The sequence below is a fragment of the Mytilus californianus genome, unplaced genomic scaffold (genome assembly GCF_021869535.1).
Source record: "Mytilus californianus isolate M0D057914Y unplaced genomic scaffold, xbMytCali1.0.p SCAF_9, whole genome shotgun sequence".
NCBI lineage: Eukaryota > Metazoa > Mollusca > Bivalvia > Mytilida > Mytilidae > Mytilus > Mytilus californianus.
Window position 1 is genome coordinate 84,649,796 of NW_026262745.1, and position 17,161 is coordinate 84,666,956.

Consider the following 17,161-nt stretch of genomic DNA (forward strand, 5'->3'; position numbering starts at 1 on the left):
TAAGTGATGATTTCATCGCTTTACTTAAACTACACTCAGTTTAGAAATAGCAATGCTTTGAACTCTGGACTTCAATCTACTTTGAGTGTGTTGGTGATGATTGCATCATTAAATTAAAATGACATTTTGTTCAGAAATAGCCACGGTTGTCTTTATTATATGACGTAGTTGGATAATATGTTGATTTGTATTGTGTACTATTTATAAGACATTGAGCATTTTGAATGACGTTTCGGTAATGATTGCATTGCCAAAATAGCATTGCAATTTTGTGTGATAGTCAGATAATAACAAATCCGTACGTCATGATATTTTAACTATGTGTTATATTTTGTATGATGCAACTATCGATTTAGTAAATTTTGAAGGTTTCATAGACTTTAAAACATTTTTTTAATACGTCAATACATCAAAAAGATAAGGCATTAGTGTTTATAGATGTGGTACGTGCAACAGAATTTTTAAACCAAAAAATCAAGTTTTCAATTACTTGCCTTTATTCTGAATTTCTTGAACAAATGTTGCAGATGTGTTGTGGAAAAATTAGTTTCTTTCCAATTGTACATCAGTAAATAAAAATATTGAATTTCTAACAAATTTGTTTCTGTATAAAAATTATGTTATTGAGAGACAAAATAGTTTTTGAATAAAGATGAAAAAATGGTTTGTCCCCAATAAAGAAAAACCATGTTAACCTTACAAAAGATGAATGACAGGAACGTTAATGGTATTTTTAAAATTTGTAAAACTTGTAAACGAGAGTTGCTACCTTCGTCTGTTATCAATAAGTCAATTTATTAATCTATTTGTACCGATTTCATATCATTTACTGCTATCTTACCCATCTCAAACAGTTGCGTAATATATTCATAAAGGCGTGTGTGACACATATTGAATATTATGTTACACATATGTACATGTAGCTTTTATAAACAGGTAAATGCAGATCGGTAGTACAAAATTGATGTAAACTAATTGTTCTTTGATCTTGCAAAAAATGTGTTTCAATATTATATGTAGGTGCTTGCATGGTTTATATTTATTAAGCAGGCTGTGACGGCCAACTATGTAAGTAAATTTTTTATATTAAGCCAGATCGCTGCTATGCAAAATTGAATACGGAGGTGTTATTTTAGAAATTATTGGTTTGCACTAGGGAACGACAATTTTTTTTTGACAGGAGGGGTGCCGGGATGGATTAAGCAGGATTTTTTGCAATATTGGAATGTTAATTTTTCAAATTGTTGCTACATGTAGGTCAGCTTATTTTTTTTTTTCAATTTTGCACACAACTATGTCTTATATTTTGTGAGGGTAGCAAGAAAACTCGTCCGATGGCCAACTCTCCTTAGACCTACTCGCCCCAACTTTCTACCAACTCGCCCCATCTTCCCCCAAACTCGCTCCACTTTCCCATAACCAAAACTCGAACAAACGTTTGAAATGAATGGCACTAACTGGTCCCACTGATGAAAAGGAATTCACACTAGCTGAAACTGGCTCCAGATAACATGACATGACAAAGAATATGCAGTATGCAAACATTCAACCCCACTGCAAATCATTTGCACCACCAATATAACAACTTCAAACTCGCCTTGAACACCCAGAATAGGAAAAACATGTACGTCACACGTTCACCCCAAGTTTGTAGAAGGTTGGACGCGTTTTATAGAAAATTGGGGCGAGTTGCAGTGATTCGTAGTGGGGCAGAATATTATTTTTTAAATTCTTACCAGGCCCTGATATTCATTTTCAAAATCCTCCTGCATCCATTCAATTTAATGACTAATGAAATATGCGTGGAAGTTTAGATCAAATAAATAACAAGAAAGAAAACAAAACTGTATTCACTGAGTTTTGACGTCACTAACGCGTTTTATACCCGTCTTACTTTGAACGACAAAATTATTTTATGTCTACCTGTGCGAATTTCAAACGCGCGATTTTACGCCAGTACTTAAAACCTTCCATCCTTTATAGGTGGATTTTACATAGATAAATAAAATCGTATAATATAAGCAAAATGAGGATGTTAAATTTGATGTATGCCTTTTTGTGCTTCTTCGTTACATTTGTTTGTTTTTACAGTGATTAAGATGATAACACAATGTTGACTGCTGTACCCCTATTTTTGACATTTTTACCTATTGTGTCTGTTTGTTTTGTTCACGCATCGTTGTCAATATAATGGAATTTGATGCGACTGTCATACAAGTGAGAGGTTTAGCTAGCTATAAAACCAGGTTCAATCCACCATTTTCTACATAAGAAAATGCCTGTACCAAGTCAGGAATATGACAGTTGTTATCCATTCGATTGATGTGTATGAACTTTTGATTTTGCCATTTGATTGGGGACTTTCCTTTTTGAATTTTCCTCGGAGTTGAGTATTTTTGTGATTTACTTTTTATGGGCACACCATATTTCTGCATTCTTGATTAGAAAGTGTCATTGTGTCTGCATGAAATTGTACAAGCTTCTGTGTAATCTTATTTATCACATTTTTTTTACTAATATGTACGTGTTTACATGTCAAATAATAGCCGGAAGACGGAGTCGGTTATTTGTCCTGTGGGCCAATATCGATATTTGCCCTCAAATACCCACATTGAGACTCTGAATTTAACTTCCAGTAAACCTGTCAATAAAAAACAATAAATAAAATATGTGATAAATACATCATACAAAGCATTACATATATTTGCAGCACTCGAACCATATCAGCCCTGGGCTACTCCTCATGCTTGATATGGGAATCTCGGGTTGACACCAGGGCAAATATGGAAATTACCATGTAATAATCTATAAGTATTCAAAACCACCTTCATAAATATCTATCTTTTTAAATATATAACCATTTATCACCTCCATCTTTGCTGTTATGTGTAAATTCTCACAACTAATGTATGCAGTCCTTTTCTCAACGAACTGACATAGATTACGTGTTTGCAACGACATTATAAAATGCCAATCTATAATCAAAGACTTTGATGGAATGATAAGGATTGGAATCAAGATGATATATATAAATAAGGAAAAGTGGTATGATTGCAAAGGATACAACTTTCCACCAAAGTCCAAGGACACGGATGTAGGTAAACAACTATATAGGTTATTGTACGGCCTTCAACAATGGACAAACCTACACCGTATAGTAAACTAATATGAGAAAGATGCTAACTGGTGAGCTCTCGAAGAATCTTGTATTAAACAAATGGATTTTGTATGCTTGTTTTACTCGGCACATTTTTCGAGTTTCACTCCATGTGTACGTCTGGATGAAGGGTCTGATCCCGGATCCCGCTTAATGTTTTGTTGTCAGATTCCCGTATCCCGCTTATCATTGTAATAATTACGCTTGTAATTTTACGTGTCCCGCACGACTTTGTTTCCCGTTTTCACGCACAATAGTTTGACTTTCACGTGTCACGCTTACAAAAAATTGGCCAATCCCGCGTCACGCTTAGACCCCAACGAGACCCACATACAGCAATGGGACAGCGCTTTATGTGTATGCAGGTATTGACGTTTCAGTGTAATTTCCCTAATTTTTTTTAATTAGGAAATAAATAAGATATGGCAGAAAGTAAACGATTTTTGGGAAAAGTTACGGTTGTCACTGGTGGATCACGTGGTATAGGCAAAGCTTGTGTCAAATTATTTGGTGAGCTCTAACAGTATGTTATCTGGCATCAGTGGTATTTATAAGATTTTGTAGCAGCAACCGTTTCAGATGTCAATATTGACACTAAAACCACAACTTATAAATATATATATAATTTGTTTTGCATGCACACGTATAAAAATTGCGGTTTTTATCCAACGCAATCATAGGTTTGAACGTTGTTTTCAATTTAGACTTGTATATATATTTTTTCGTTTGGGCTTGTATTATATTTGCCTTCGGGTTTATATGATCCGTTCATCCTATTTTGACTCCTCAAAATTCTAGAGTCTATCCTAAATTGAGGTAAATTGTATGGCTTTCCAAATACTGTTTCGATTCCTAACATCTCTGAAGAGACATTAATTGTCGAAATCCGGATATGGTGTACAAAAACCTGTGCACCTTTTATTTGCGGTATACCATCTTTTCCGCAAGTTTATTGTTTTCTGTTTAGTATTAAATTTAAAATTAAGACCCATTTATTACATCGGTGATCCGTTTATTTGGCAATCGCCAATGGCAGTCAGCAGGGTTTACGAACATTTGTTGTTCGACCTGTTAGTCAAATGCGTATTGTTAAAATATACTTTCTCACTTTTTTGGTCTTTTGGAAAATGTTGTTTGTGCTGTATTTAGACCCCTCTAACAAGAAATTTGTTTTGCATGCACACGTATAAAAATTGCGATTTTTATCCAACGCAATCATAGGTTTGAACGTTGTTTTCAATTTAGACTTGTTTATATTTTTTCGTTTGGGCTTGTATTATATTTGCCTTCGGGTTTATATGATCCGTTCATCCTATTTTGACTCCTCAAAATTCAAGAGTCTATCCTAAATTGAGGTAAATTGTATGGCTTTCCAAATACTGTTTCGATTCCTAACATCACTGAAGAGACATTAATTGTCGAAATCCGGATATGGTGTACAAAAACCTGTGCACCTTTTATTTGCGGTATACCATCTTTTCCGCAAGTTTATTGTTTTCTGTTTAGTATTAAATTTAAAATTAAGACCCATTTATTACATCGGTGATCCGTTTATTTGGCAATCGCCAATGGCAGTCAGCAGGGTTTAAGAACATTTGTTGTTCGACCTGTTAGTCAAATGCGTATTGTTAAAATATACTTTCTCACTTTTTTGGTCTTTTGGAAAATGTTGTTTGTGCTGTATTTAGACCCCTCTAACAAGAAATTTGTTTTGCATGCACACGTATAAAAATTGCGATTATTATCCAACGCAATCAAAGGTTTGAACGTTGTTTTCAATTTAGACTTGTTTATATTTTTTCGTTTGGGCTTGTATTATATTTGCCTTCGGGTTTATATGATCCGTTCATCCTATTTTGACTCCTCAAAATTCTAGAGTCTATCCTAAATTGAGGTAAATTGTATGGCTTTCCAAATACTGTTTCGATTCCTAACATCACTGAAGAGACATTAATTGTCGAAATCCGGATATGGTGTACAAAAACCTGTGCACCTTTTATTTGCGGTATACCATCTTTTCCGCAAGTTTATTGTTTTCTGTTTAGTATTAAATTTAAAATTAAGACCCATTTATTACATCGGTGATCCGTTTATTTGGCAATCGCCAATGGCAGTCAGCAGGGTTTAAGAACATTTGTTGTTCGACCTGTTAGTCAAATGCGTATTGTTAAAATATACTTTCTCACTTTTTTGGTCTTTTGAAAAATGTTGTTTGTGCTGTATTTAGACCCCTCTAACAAGAAATTTGTTTTGCATGCACACGTATAAAAATTGCGATTATTATCCAACGCAATCAAAGGTTTGAACGTTGTTTTCAATTTAGACTTGTTTATATTTTTTCGTTTGGGCTTGTATTATATTTGCCTTCGGGTTTATATGATCCGTTCATCCTATTTTGACTCCTCAAAATTCAAGAGTCTATCCTAAATTGAGGTAAATTGTATGGCTTTCCAAATACTGTTTCGATTCCTAACATCACTGAAGAGACATTAATTGTCGAAATCCGGATATGGTGTACAAATACCTGTGCACCTTTTATTTGCGGTATACCATCTTTTCCGCAAGTTTATTGTTTTCTGTTTAGTATTAAATTTAAAATTAAGACCCATTTATTACATCGGTGATCCGTTTATTTGGCAATCGCCAATGGCAGTCAGCAGGGTTTAAGAACATTTGTTGTTCGACCTGTTAGTCAAATGCGTATTGTTAAAATATACTTTCTCACTTTTTTGGTCTTTTGGAAAATGTTGTTTGTGCTGTATTTAGACCCCTCTAACAAGAAATTTGTTTTGCATGCACACGTATAAAATTGCGATTTTTATCAAACGCAATCATAGGTTTGAACGTTGTTTTCAATTTAGACTTGTTTATATTTTTTCGTTTGGGCTTGTATTATATTTGCCTTCGGGTTTATATGATCCGTTCATCCTATTTTGACTCCTCAAAATTCAAGAGTCTATCCTAAATTGAGGTAAATTGTATGGCTTTCCAAATACTGTTTCGATTCCTAACATCACTGAAGAGACATTAATTGTCGAAATCCGGATATGGTGTACAAAAACCTGTGCACCTTTTATTTGCGGTATACCATCTTTTCCGCAAGTTTATTGTTTTCTGTTTAGTATTAAATTTAAAATTAAGACCCATTTATTACATCGGTGATCCGTTTATTTGGCAATCGCCAATGGCAGTCAGCAGGGTTTAAGAACATTTGTTGTTCGACCTGTTAGTCAAATGCGTATTGTTAAAATATACTTTCTCACTTTTTTGGTCTTTTGAAAAATGTTGTTTGTGCTGTATTTAGACCCCTCTAACAAGAAATTTGTTTTGCATGCACACGTATAAAAATTGCGATTATTATCCAACGCAATCAAAGGTTTGAACGTTGTTTTCAATTTAGACTTGTTTATATTTTTTCGTTTGGGCTTGTATTATATTTGCCTTCGGGTTTATATGATCCGTTCATCCTATTTTGACTCCTCAAAATTCAAGAGTCTATCCTAAATTGAGGTAAATTGTATGGCTTTCCAAATACTGTTTCGATTCCTAACATCACTGAAGAGACATTAATTGTCGAAATCCGGATATGGTGTACAAATACCTGTGCACCTTTTATTTGCGGTATACCATCTTTTCCGCAAGTTTATTGTTTTCTGTTTAGTATTAAATTTAAAATTAAGACCCATTTATTACATCGGTGGTCCGTTTATTTGGCAATCGCCAATGGCAGTCAGCAGGGTTTAAGAACATTTGTTGTTCGACCTGTTAGTCAAATGCGTATTGTTAAAATATACTTTCTCACTTTTTTGGTCTTTTGGAAAATGTTGTTTGTGCTGTATTTAGACCCCTCTAACAAGAAATTTGTTTTGCATGCACACGTATAAAATTGCGATTTTTATCAAACGCAATCATAGGTTTGAACGTTGTTTTCAATTTAGACTTGTTTATATTTTTTCGTTTGGGCTTGTATTATATTTGCCTTCGGGTTTATATGATCCGTTCATCCTATTTTGACTCCTCAAAATTCAAGAGTCTATCCTAAATTGAGGTAAATTGTATGGCTTTCCAAATACTGTTTCGATTCCTAACATCACTGAAGAGACATTAATTGTCGAAATCCGGATATGGTGTACAAAAACCTGTGCACCTTTTATTTGCGGTATACCATCTTTTCCGCAAGTTTATTGTTTTCTGTTTAGTATTAAATTTAAAATTAAGACCCATTTATTACATCGGTGATCCGTTTATTTGGCAATCGCCAATGGCAGTCAGCAGGGTTTAAGAACATTTGTTGTTCGACCTGTTGGTCAAATGCGTATTGTTAAAATATACTTTCTCACTTTTTTGGTCTTTTGGAAAAAGTTGTTTGTGCTGTATTTAGATCCCTCTAAGAAGAAATTTGTTTTGCATGCACACGTATAAAAATTGCGATTTTTATCCAACGCAATCATAGGTTTGAACGTTGTTTTCAATTTAGACTTGTTTATATTTTTTCGTTTGGGCTTGTATTATATTTGCCTTCGGGTTTATATGATCCGTTCATCCTATTTTGACTCCTCAAAATTCAAGAGTCTATCCTAAATTGAGGTAAATTGTATGGCTTTCCAAATACTGTTTCGATTCCTAACATCACTGAAGAGACATTAATTGTCGAAATCCGGATATAGTGTACAAAAACCTGTGCACCTTTTATTTGCGGTATACCATCTTTTCCGCAAGTTTATTGTTTTCTGTTTAGTATTAAATTTAAAATTAAGACCCATTTATTACATCGGTGATCCGTTTATTTGGCAATCGCCAATGGCAGTCAGCAGGGTTTAAGAACATTTGAATGCACACGTATAAAAATTGCGATTTTTATCCAACGCAATCATAGGTTTGAACGTTGTTTTCAATTTAGACTTATTTATATTTTTTCGTTTGGGCTTGTATTATATTTGCCTTCGGGTTTATATGATCCGTTCACCTTATTTTGGCTCCTCAAAATTCTAGAGTCTATCCTAAATTGAGGTAAATTGTATGGCTTTCCAAATACTGTTTCGAAATCTAACATCACTGAAGAGACATTAATTGTCGAAATCCGGATATGGTGTACAAAAACCTGTGCACCTTTTATTTGCGGTATACCATCTTTTCCGCAAGTTTATTGTTTTCTGTTTAGTATTAAATTTAAAATTAAGACCCATTTATTACATCGATGATCCGTTTATTTGGCAATCGCCAATGGCAGTCAGCAGGGTTTAAGAACATTTGTTGTTCGACCTGTTAGTCAAATGCGTATTGTTAAAATATACTTTCTTACTTTTTTTTATTCTTTTGGAAAATGTTGTTTGTGCTGTATTTAGACCCCTCTAACAAGAAATTTGTTTTGCATGCACACGTATAAAAATTGCGATTTTTATCAAACGCAATCATAGGTTTGAACGTTGTTTTCAATTTAGACTTGTTTATATTTTTTCGTTTGGGCTTGTATTATATTTGCCTTCGGGTTTATATGATCCGTTCATCCTATTTTGACTCCTCAAAATTCAAGAGTCTATCCTAAATTGAGGTAAATTGTATGGCTTTCCAAATACTGTTTCGATTCCTAACATCACTGAAGAGACATTAATTGTCGAAATCCGGATATGGTGTACAAAAACCTGTGCACCTTTTATTTGCGGTATACCATCTTTTCCGCAAGTTTATTGTTTTCTGTTTAGTATTAAATTTAAAATTAAGACCTATTTATTACATCGGTGATCCGTTTATTTGGCAATCGCCAATGGCAGTCAGCAGGGTTTAAGAACATTTGTTGTTCGACCTGTTAGTCAAATGCGTATTGTTAAAATATACTTTCTCACTTTTTTGGTCTTTTGGAAAAAGTTGTTTGTGCTGTATTTAGACCCCTCTAACAAGAAATTTGTTTTGCATGCACACGTATAAAAATTGCGATTTTTATCCAACGCAATCATAGGTTTGAACGTAGTTTTCAATTTAGACTTGTTTATATTTTTTCGTTTGGGCTTGTATTATATTTGCCTTCGGGTTTATATGATCCGTTCATCCTATTTTGACTCCTCAAAATTCAAGAGTCTATCCTAAATTGAGGTAAATTGTATTGCTTTCCAAATACTGTTTCGATTCCTAACATCACTGAAGAGACATTAATTGTCGAAATCCGGATATGGTGTACTAAAACCTGTGCACCTTTTATTTGCGGTATACCATCTTTTCCGCAAGTTTATTGTTTTCTGTTTAGTATTAAATTTAAAATTAAGACCCATTTATTACATCGGTGATCCGTTTATTTGGCAATCGCCAATGGCAGTCAGCAGGGTTTAAGAACATTTGTTGTTCGACCTGTTAGTCAAATGCGTATTGTTAAAATATACTTTCTCACTTTTTTGGTCTTTTGGAAAAAGTTGTTTGTGCTGTATTTAGACCCCTCTAACAAGAAATTTGTTTTGCATGCACACGTATAAAAATTGCGATTTTTATCCAACGCAATCATAGGTTTGAACGTAGTTTTCAATTTAGACTTGTTTATATTTTTTCGTTTGGGCTTGTATTATATTTGCCTTCGGGTTTATATGATCCGTTCATCCTATTTTGACTCCTCAAAATTCAAGAGTCTATCCTAAATTGAGGTAAATTGTATTGCTTTCCAAATACTGTTTCGATTCCTAACATCACCGAAGAGACATTAATTGTCGAAATCCGGATATGGTGTACAAAAACCTGTGCACCTTTTATTTGCGGTATACCATCTTTTCCGCAAGTTTATTGTTTTCTGTTTAGTATTAAATTTAAAATTAAGACCCATTTATTACATCGGTGATCCGTTTATTTGGCAATCGCCAATGGCAGTCAGCAGGGTTTAAGAACATTTGTTGTTCGACCTGTTAGTCAAATGCGTATTGTTAAAATATACTTTCTCACTTTTTTGGTCTTTTGGAAAATGTTGTTTGTGCTGTATTTAGACCCCTCTAACAAGAAATTTGTTTTGCATGCACACGTATAAAAATTGCGATTTTTATCCAACGCAATCATAGGTTTGAACGTTGTTTTCAATTTAGACTTGTTTATATATTTTCGTTTGAGCTTGTATTATATTTGCCTTCGGGTTTATATGATCCGTTCATCCTATTTTGACTCCTCAAAATTCAAGAGTCTATCCTAAATTGAGGTAAATTGTATGGCTTTCCAAATACTGTTTCGATTCCTAACATCACTGAAGAGACATTGATTGTCGAAATCCGGATATGGTGTACAAAAACCTGTGCACCTTTTATTTGCGGTATACCATCTTTTCCGCAAGTTTATTGTTTTCTGTTTAGTATTAAATTTAAAATTAAGACCCATTTATTACATCGGTGATCCGTTTATTTGGCAATCGTCAATGGCAGTCAGCAGGGTTTAAGAACATTTGTTGTTCGACCTGTTAGTCAAATGCGTATTGTTAAAATATACTTTCTCACTTTTTTGGTCTTTTGGAAAATGTTGTTTGTGCTGTATTTAGACCCCTCTAACAAGAAATTTGTTTTACATGCACACGTATAAAAATTGCGATTTTTATCCAACGCAATAATAGGTTTGAACGTTGTTTTCAATTTAGACTTGTTTATATTTTTTCGTTTGGGCTTGTATTATATTTGCCTTCGGGTTTATATGATCCGTTCATCCTATTTTGACTCCTCAAAATTCAAGAGTCTATCCTAAATTGAGGTAAATTGTATGGCTTTCCAAATACTGTTTCGATTCCTAACATCACTGAAGAGACATTAATTGTCGAAATCCGGATATGGTTTACAAAAACCTGTGCACCTTTCATTTGCGGTATACCATCTTTTCCGCAAGTTTATTGTTTTCTGTTTAGTATTAAATTTAAAATTAAGACCCATTTATTACATCGGTGATCCGTTTATTTGGCAATCGCCAATGGCAGTCAGCAGGGTTTAAGAACATTTGTTGTTCGACCTGTTAGTCAAATGCGTATTGTTAAAATATACTTTCTCACTTTTTTGGTCTTTTGGAAAATGTTGTTTTAACTGTATTTAGACCCCTCTAACAAGAAATTTGTTTTGCATGCACACGTATAAAAATTGCGATTTTTATCCAACGCAATCATAGGTTTGAACGTTGTTTTCAATTTAGACTTGTTTATATTTTTTCGTTTGGGCTTGTATTATATTTGCCTTCGGGTTTATATGATCCGTTCATCCTATTTTGACTCCTCAAAATTCAAGAGTCTATCCTAAATTGAGGTAAATTGTATGGCTTTCCAAATACTGTTTCGATTCCTAACATCACTGAAGAGACATTAATTGTCGAAATCCGGATATGGTGTACAAAAACCTGTGCACCTTTTATTTGCGGTATACCATCTTTTCCGCAAGTTTATTGTTTTCTGTTTAGTATTAAATTTAAAATTAAGACCCATTTATTACATCGGTGATCCGTTTATCTGGCAATCGCCAATGGCAGTCAGCAGGGTTTAAGAACATTTGTTGTTCGACCTGTTAGTCAAATGCGTATTGTTAAAATATACTTTCTCACTTTTTTGGTCTTTTGGAAAATGTTGTTTGTGCTGTATTTAGACCCCTCTAACAAGAAATTTGTTTTGCATGCACACCTATAAAAATTGCGATTTTTATCCAACGCAATCATAGGTTTGAACGTTGTTTTCAATTTAGACTTGTTTATATTTTTTCGTTTGGGCTTGTATTATATTTGCCTTCGGGTTTATATGATCCGTTCATCCTATTTTGACTCCTCAAAATACAAGAGTCTATCCTAAATTGAGGTAAATTGTATTGCTTTCCAAATACTGTTTCGATTCCTTACATCACTGAAGAGACATTAATTGTCGAAATCCGGATATGGTGTACAAAAACCTGTGCACCTTTTATTTGCGGTATACCATCTTTTCCGCAAGTTTATTGTTTTCTGTTTAGTATTAAATTTAAAATTAAGACCCATTTATTACATCGGTGATCCGTTTATTTGGCAATCGCCAATGGCAGTCAGCAGGGTTTAAGAACATTTGTTGTTCGACCTGTTAGTCAAATGCGTATTGTTAAAATATACTTTCTCACTTTTTTGGTCTTTTGGAAAATGTTGTTTGTGCTGTATTTAGACCCCTCTAACAAGAAATTTGTTTTGCATGCACACGTATAAAAATTGCGATTTTTATCCAACGCAATCATAGGTTTGAACGTTGTTTTCAATTTAGACTTGTTTATATATATTTATATATATAACAAGTCTAAAAGGGTACAACATCACCAAAAAATAATAATAAAATGAACAAACGTTAATATATATATATGATTTCGAATCCCGGCGAGGGAAGAACAAAAAAATTGCGAAAGCAAATTTACAGACCTATCATTGTTGGGCTGATGTTTAGACGAGTTGTATATACAGAATGTACACAGCCATGTATCACCATCACTGCTGGTGATCCGATGGATAAATCTGTGGTAGAGTTGTCATTGGTTCAGACGTACTTATAAATATAACTATTTCTGTGACTGTATCTTGCATTAATTTGTAGGATCCTTTACAATAGATATTTCAGCTGATCTGTAACAATTCCATCTTCATGCCTTATATATCATGTACTGTATTACGACGCTAGATTAAAACTGACGAGGAAAGGTAACACCCGGCCACTGAATGCTTTATTTGAAGCCTAGGTGGTCGTGTGGTCTAGCGCGTCGGATACAGTGCAGGCGATTTGGTGTCACGATATCTCAGTAGCACGAGTTCGAATCCCGGCGAGGGAAGAACAAAAAAATTGCGAAAGCAAATTTACAGACCTAACATTGTTGGGCTGATGTTTAGACGAGTTGTATATATATATATATATATATATATATATATAAAGTGCCTAGAAAATCAACCTAACAATGTTAGAGTAGATTTGATTCTTTACTTCCTCCCCGGCAGGGGCTGGAACCTGTACTTTTCACTTCATACTTCTACGACAACACCGCCTAGCATTGCGCAGACGCCTTATCCCCTCCTCTAACTGTAGCTGATAAAAATCAGCTTTCGTTTCGGGAGGTGTTACCTTCCCGTAGGAATTAAACAAGGACATCTAGACGCAATACACAAAGTATTTTTAAGTGTACAGAAATGATCATCTACTCATCTCTTCAGGATGCTGTTCTATTTTTAGAAGCATACAATCACTGTAAATTTATATATCTAAATACAGCACAAACAACATTTTCCAAAAGACCAAAAAAGTGAAAAAGTATATTTTAACAAAACGCATTTGACTAGAAGGTCGAACAACGGATGTTCTTAAACCCTGCTGACTGCCATTGGCGATTGCCAAATAAACGGATCACCAGATGAAACAAAATGGATCTTAACTATTAATTTAATACCAAACAGAAAACAATAAACTTGCGGAAAAAGATGGTATACCGCAAACAAAAGGTGCAAAAATTAGTACACCATATCCGGATTTCGTATATATATAGTGTATATGCTTTATGTCTTTTATTTTCCCGTTTAAAGGGTGGTATGCGATGTCAGATATGAAATAAAGATCATAATAAAAACTCTGCTTCTTCCTTTTTCAATGATTTTGCAAAGTACTTTTAATCATGCGAATTCATGTATTACATTTTTGCGATCCAACATCCATGCATTTGTATGTCCTGGTTTAAATATTGTTAATGTTTTACACTTACATTTTCTATTTTTAGCGCAACATGGATCCAATGTTGTCTTTTGTGCAAATGATGGTATGTTTTTTATTATAATGTCTTGTATTTATTTTCTCTACACAGATAATAATGCAACACTGAAGGAAGCCTAAGGTGGTACCAAACACCTCGACTAAAATTAATTTGGCTCGTTTAATTTTCATAAAATTTTGACAAAATATTTACTTTGACCCTTTGACAAAAATATAAAAAAATCAAAAAACTTGAACCACACACTTTATCGGAAAAATTTCATTGGCTATATAGCAGTTTGACAAACACTAATTTTGATCATCGAGAAGCTTGATATTTCCTTAACAATAGAACGTGATTAAAATGTTCAGCTGATTTTTACAGAGTTATCTCCCTGTAGTGTTATGTACCACCTTAAGGATGTTCGCTACTCTGTTTCAAAATAACAAGCTTTTTAAAAGACTGTTATGAATTGAAAGTATATGAATAAAGGAATTTAAAAAGCAGAAAAAATGAAGGGTCCGTGTGCTTGTTTTCAAGATATAAGCCATTAAATTTTGGCGGGAAGTGATTCTCTCTTGATTTTTCATACACTTAACATTGGCACCTTTTTTCGTTCAAAAGCTATGGAAAAATAACAAGGATTTTATAAGATTTTCAAATATTGCTTTTTAAACTATATGTAATAAAACTATAAAAAGAAAAGTAGGGGTTTGCGGGCAAAAGTTGTTTTTTGTCAACACAGGCTTGCTCTGTTTGATGGGATGAAGGAATAACAAACAACATTATGTATGAATTGAAAACTGTCATTTAATATTAAAATGACGAAGAATCAACAAAATGATAAACATGTATAATTAAATCAATAAATCATATTTATAAACAACATATATGTTTATAATGACTTTATTGACCCATTCCATAAAAGATGGGGTTACATTCGAATATAACACTGACATCTTGTATATCAAAGTAAAAATATGTATGTGCCTTACCGAATAATGTTGAATAACAATACTCCAATTAAATAAAGTTAAAATATGTCAATTTTAAAATGATTTATTTTGAAAATAATATATTATTGAAATGAGTTATCAAGGGAGGGATGGTGGGTACAATTTCAGTTCCACATTTGTCCTGCCACTTTCTATCTGCACTGAAGCGCCTTCTGAGATCAGATTACATTATCAGGGGAAGGAACTAAGTATTAGCATTTCTCCAATATAAAGTCAAAGAGTTATTCCGCTTTCTATAGTATCGCCAAGTTTGCCGAAAAATCATTTTTAATAAAAAATTAGCATTTTTGTCAACACAGGCTTGCTCTGTTTGATGGGACGGAAAAATGACAAACAACATTATGTATGAATTGAAAACTGTCATTTATTATTAAAAATGACGAAGAATCAACAAAATAAAAACATGTATAATTAAATCAATAAATCATATTTATCAACAACATATATGTTTATAATGACAAAACCTTATTGACCCATTCCATCAAAGATGGGGTTACATTCGCCATCATATTGTTACACAAAACCTTCCTTGTAACAATATCCCCCATCCAAGCCTGTGACAAAACATTTCAGAAACAATGAGGCCCAACTACCAAATGAAATTCACTATGAATCTAAATTATCTACATCTAAGAGGTTTCATTCATGATTCTATGATTATAACATGTACATGTATTGACCGATTTCAACATTGCTGCCAGAGGCCCATGTCCCCATGGCAACCAACGTCAAATATACATAATTTACCTAAATTTACCATTTATATCAATATATATTTTTTATTTTTATGTTAGTAATTAAGTAAAAATCGTTTTTATTCGTTTCATGTCAATATAACTATGTTGATATGTTACCAAACAGTTTTGTGTGCTTAATTTCGCGAAAGATATTAGTATTTCCCACATAGTGTATTACAGTGCGTAATGTTATAGTCATTAAACTTTAGGGGATTCCAAAATTTTACTGACATCCGTATTGTCTGCAATGACAGACGGGGATGATTCATTACTGTTGGTTTAATGAACTTTTCGAAAATCGGGTTATTCGGATGCATCATTACAACCTTTATAATGACTTATGACATTTATATATAATATCTATGTCCTCTCAGATATCGTTACTCTTAAAAATATTTAAGGATTGCCAGAGGCCCATGTCCCCAATTCAACCAACACCCAACAAAAAAAAATCATATTAACAACACAACACAATATTACACCTTAAGTCTGCAATGTACACAGGATTGAACAGAAAGAGGCCCATGTCCCGATTTCATTTATTCCGCTTTCTATAGTATCGCCAAGTTTGCCAAAAAATCATTTTTAATAAAAATTAGCATAATGGCAATGCATGGATTAAACCAGAGGATTCCGAATATCTGGTAAAAAAATTCAAAATCAAGAGGAGCGAACATCCTTAAAACGAAAATAATATGATGGGGTTTACAGAATAGAGAATGAAGTGCAGACAATAAAGAAAAAGAAAAAAATGATAATGGAAAAAAAAAATCCAAACCCTTATCAAAGCTTCTAACACGATAATTGATGTAATGTTCGTATCATTTCGAATGATCGCCATCATGATCGATACTGAAAAAATACATTTTAAAAAAAATGGCAATTTTTGACATTTTCATACCGCTTAAAATTGAAAGATTTGAATTACTGTGGTGGCTAGTTACGGTCATTTCACGCTTTCACCTTTGATGCTTCATAAAGCCCCCCCCCCCCCCCCCCCCCCAAAAAAAAAAAAAAAAAAAAAAAAAAAAACCAACAAAAACGTGAAGACGAGAACACAAAATCGTAAAACGGGAAATGGCCATAGCAAACTACCATAAATGACGTTTCTGTTTTTCGATAGAGGATGAGGGAAAACAAACTGAAAAAGAACTTCAAGAAGAAACTGGCAATAACGAGATTACATTTGTGTATGGCAACGTGACACAGGACGATGATGTCAAGGTCAGTTCTTCTTAAAGTTATTTGTTTTACTATTGATCAACTTGGAGAAACACACTACATGAATTGCCTTCCGACTTATTCTAAAACACAAGTTAATGCTCAAAGAGGACTCTGTCTCTTTGTGTATGACATGTAAGAACGAATGAAAAACACAATGTGTGATTCAGAGGGGGAAAACTTCATTGTATTGTGAAAACCTGATTCGAAATCCTACTTTGTGTCCTTATTTTATCCCGTATTGATATCGGTTTAGCGGGACAATCATGTGAAAATAGAGTAAGAAGATAGAACATCATATACAACTGAGGGTGGTGTTTCGGAAGGGTACTGAATCAGTTCCTACTCCACTAA

General features: G+C 33.6%; 1 protein-coding gene across 1 annotated transcript in view; it reads left to right on the forward strand.

The window, feature by feature from the left end:
- The first annotated feature begins 705 nt into the window (after positions 1 to 705).
- LOC127714008 (17-beta-hydroxysteroid dehydrogenase 14-like) overlaps positions 706 to 17,161 on the forward strand; it is a 35,721-nt gene continuing 19,265 nt past the window's right edge. Inside the window, exons 1-4 of the mRNA XM_052219956.1 lie at positions 706 to 727; positions 1,051 to 1,068; positions 13,861 to 13,899; positions 16,710 to 16,810. Of these exons, the coding sequence (XP_052075916.1) occupies positions 706 to 727; positions 1,051 to 1,068; positions 13,861 to 13,899; positions 16,710 to 16,810 (180 nt within the window). The remainder of the gene's footprint in view (positions 728 to 1,050; positions 1,069 to 13,860; positions 13,900 to 16,709; positions 16,811 to 17,161) is intronic.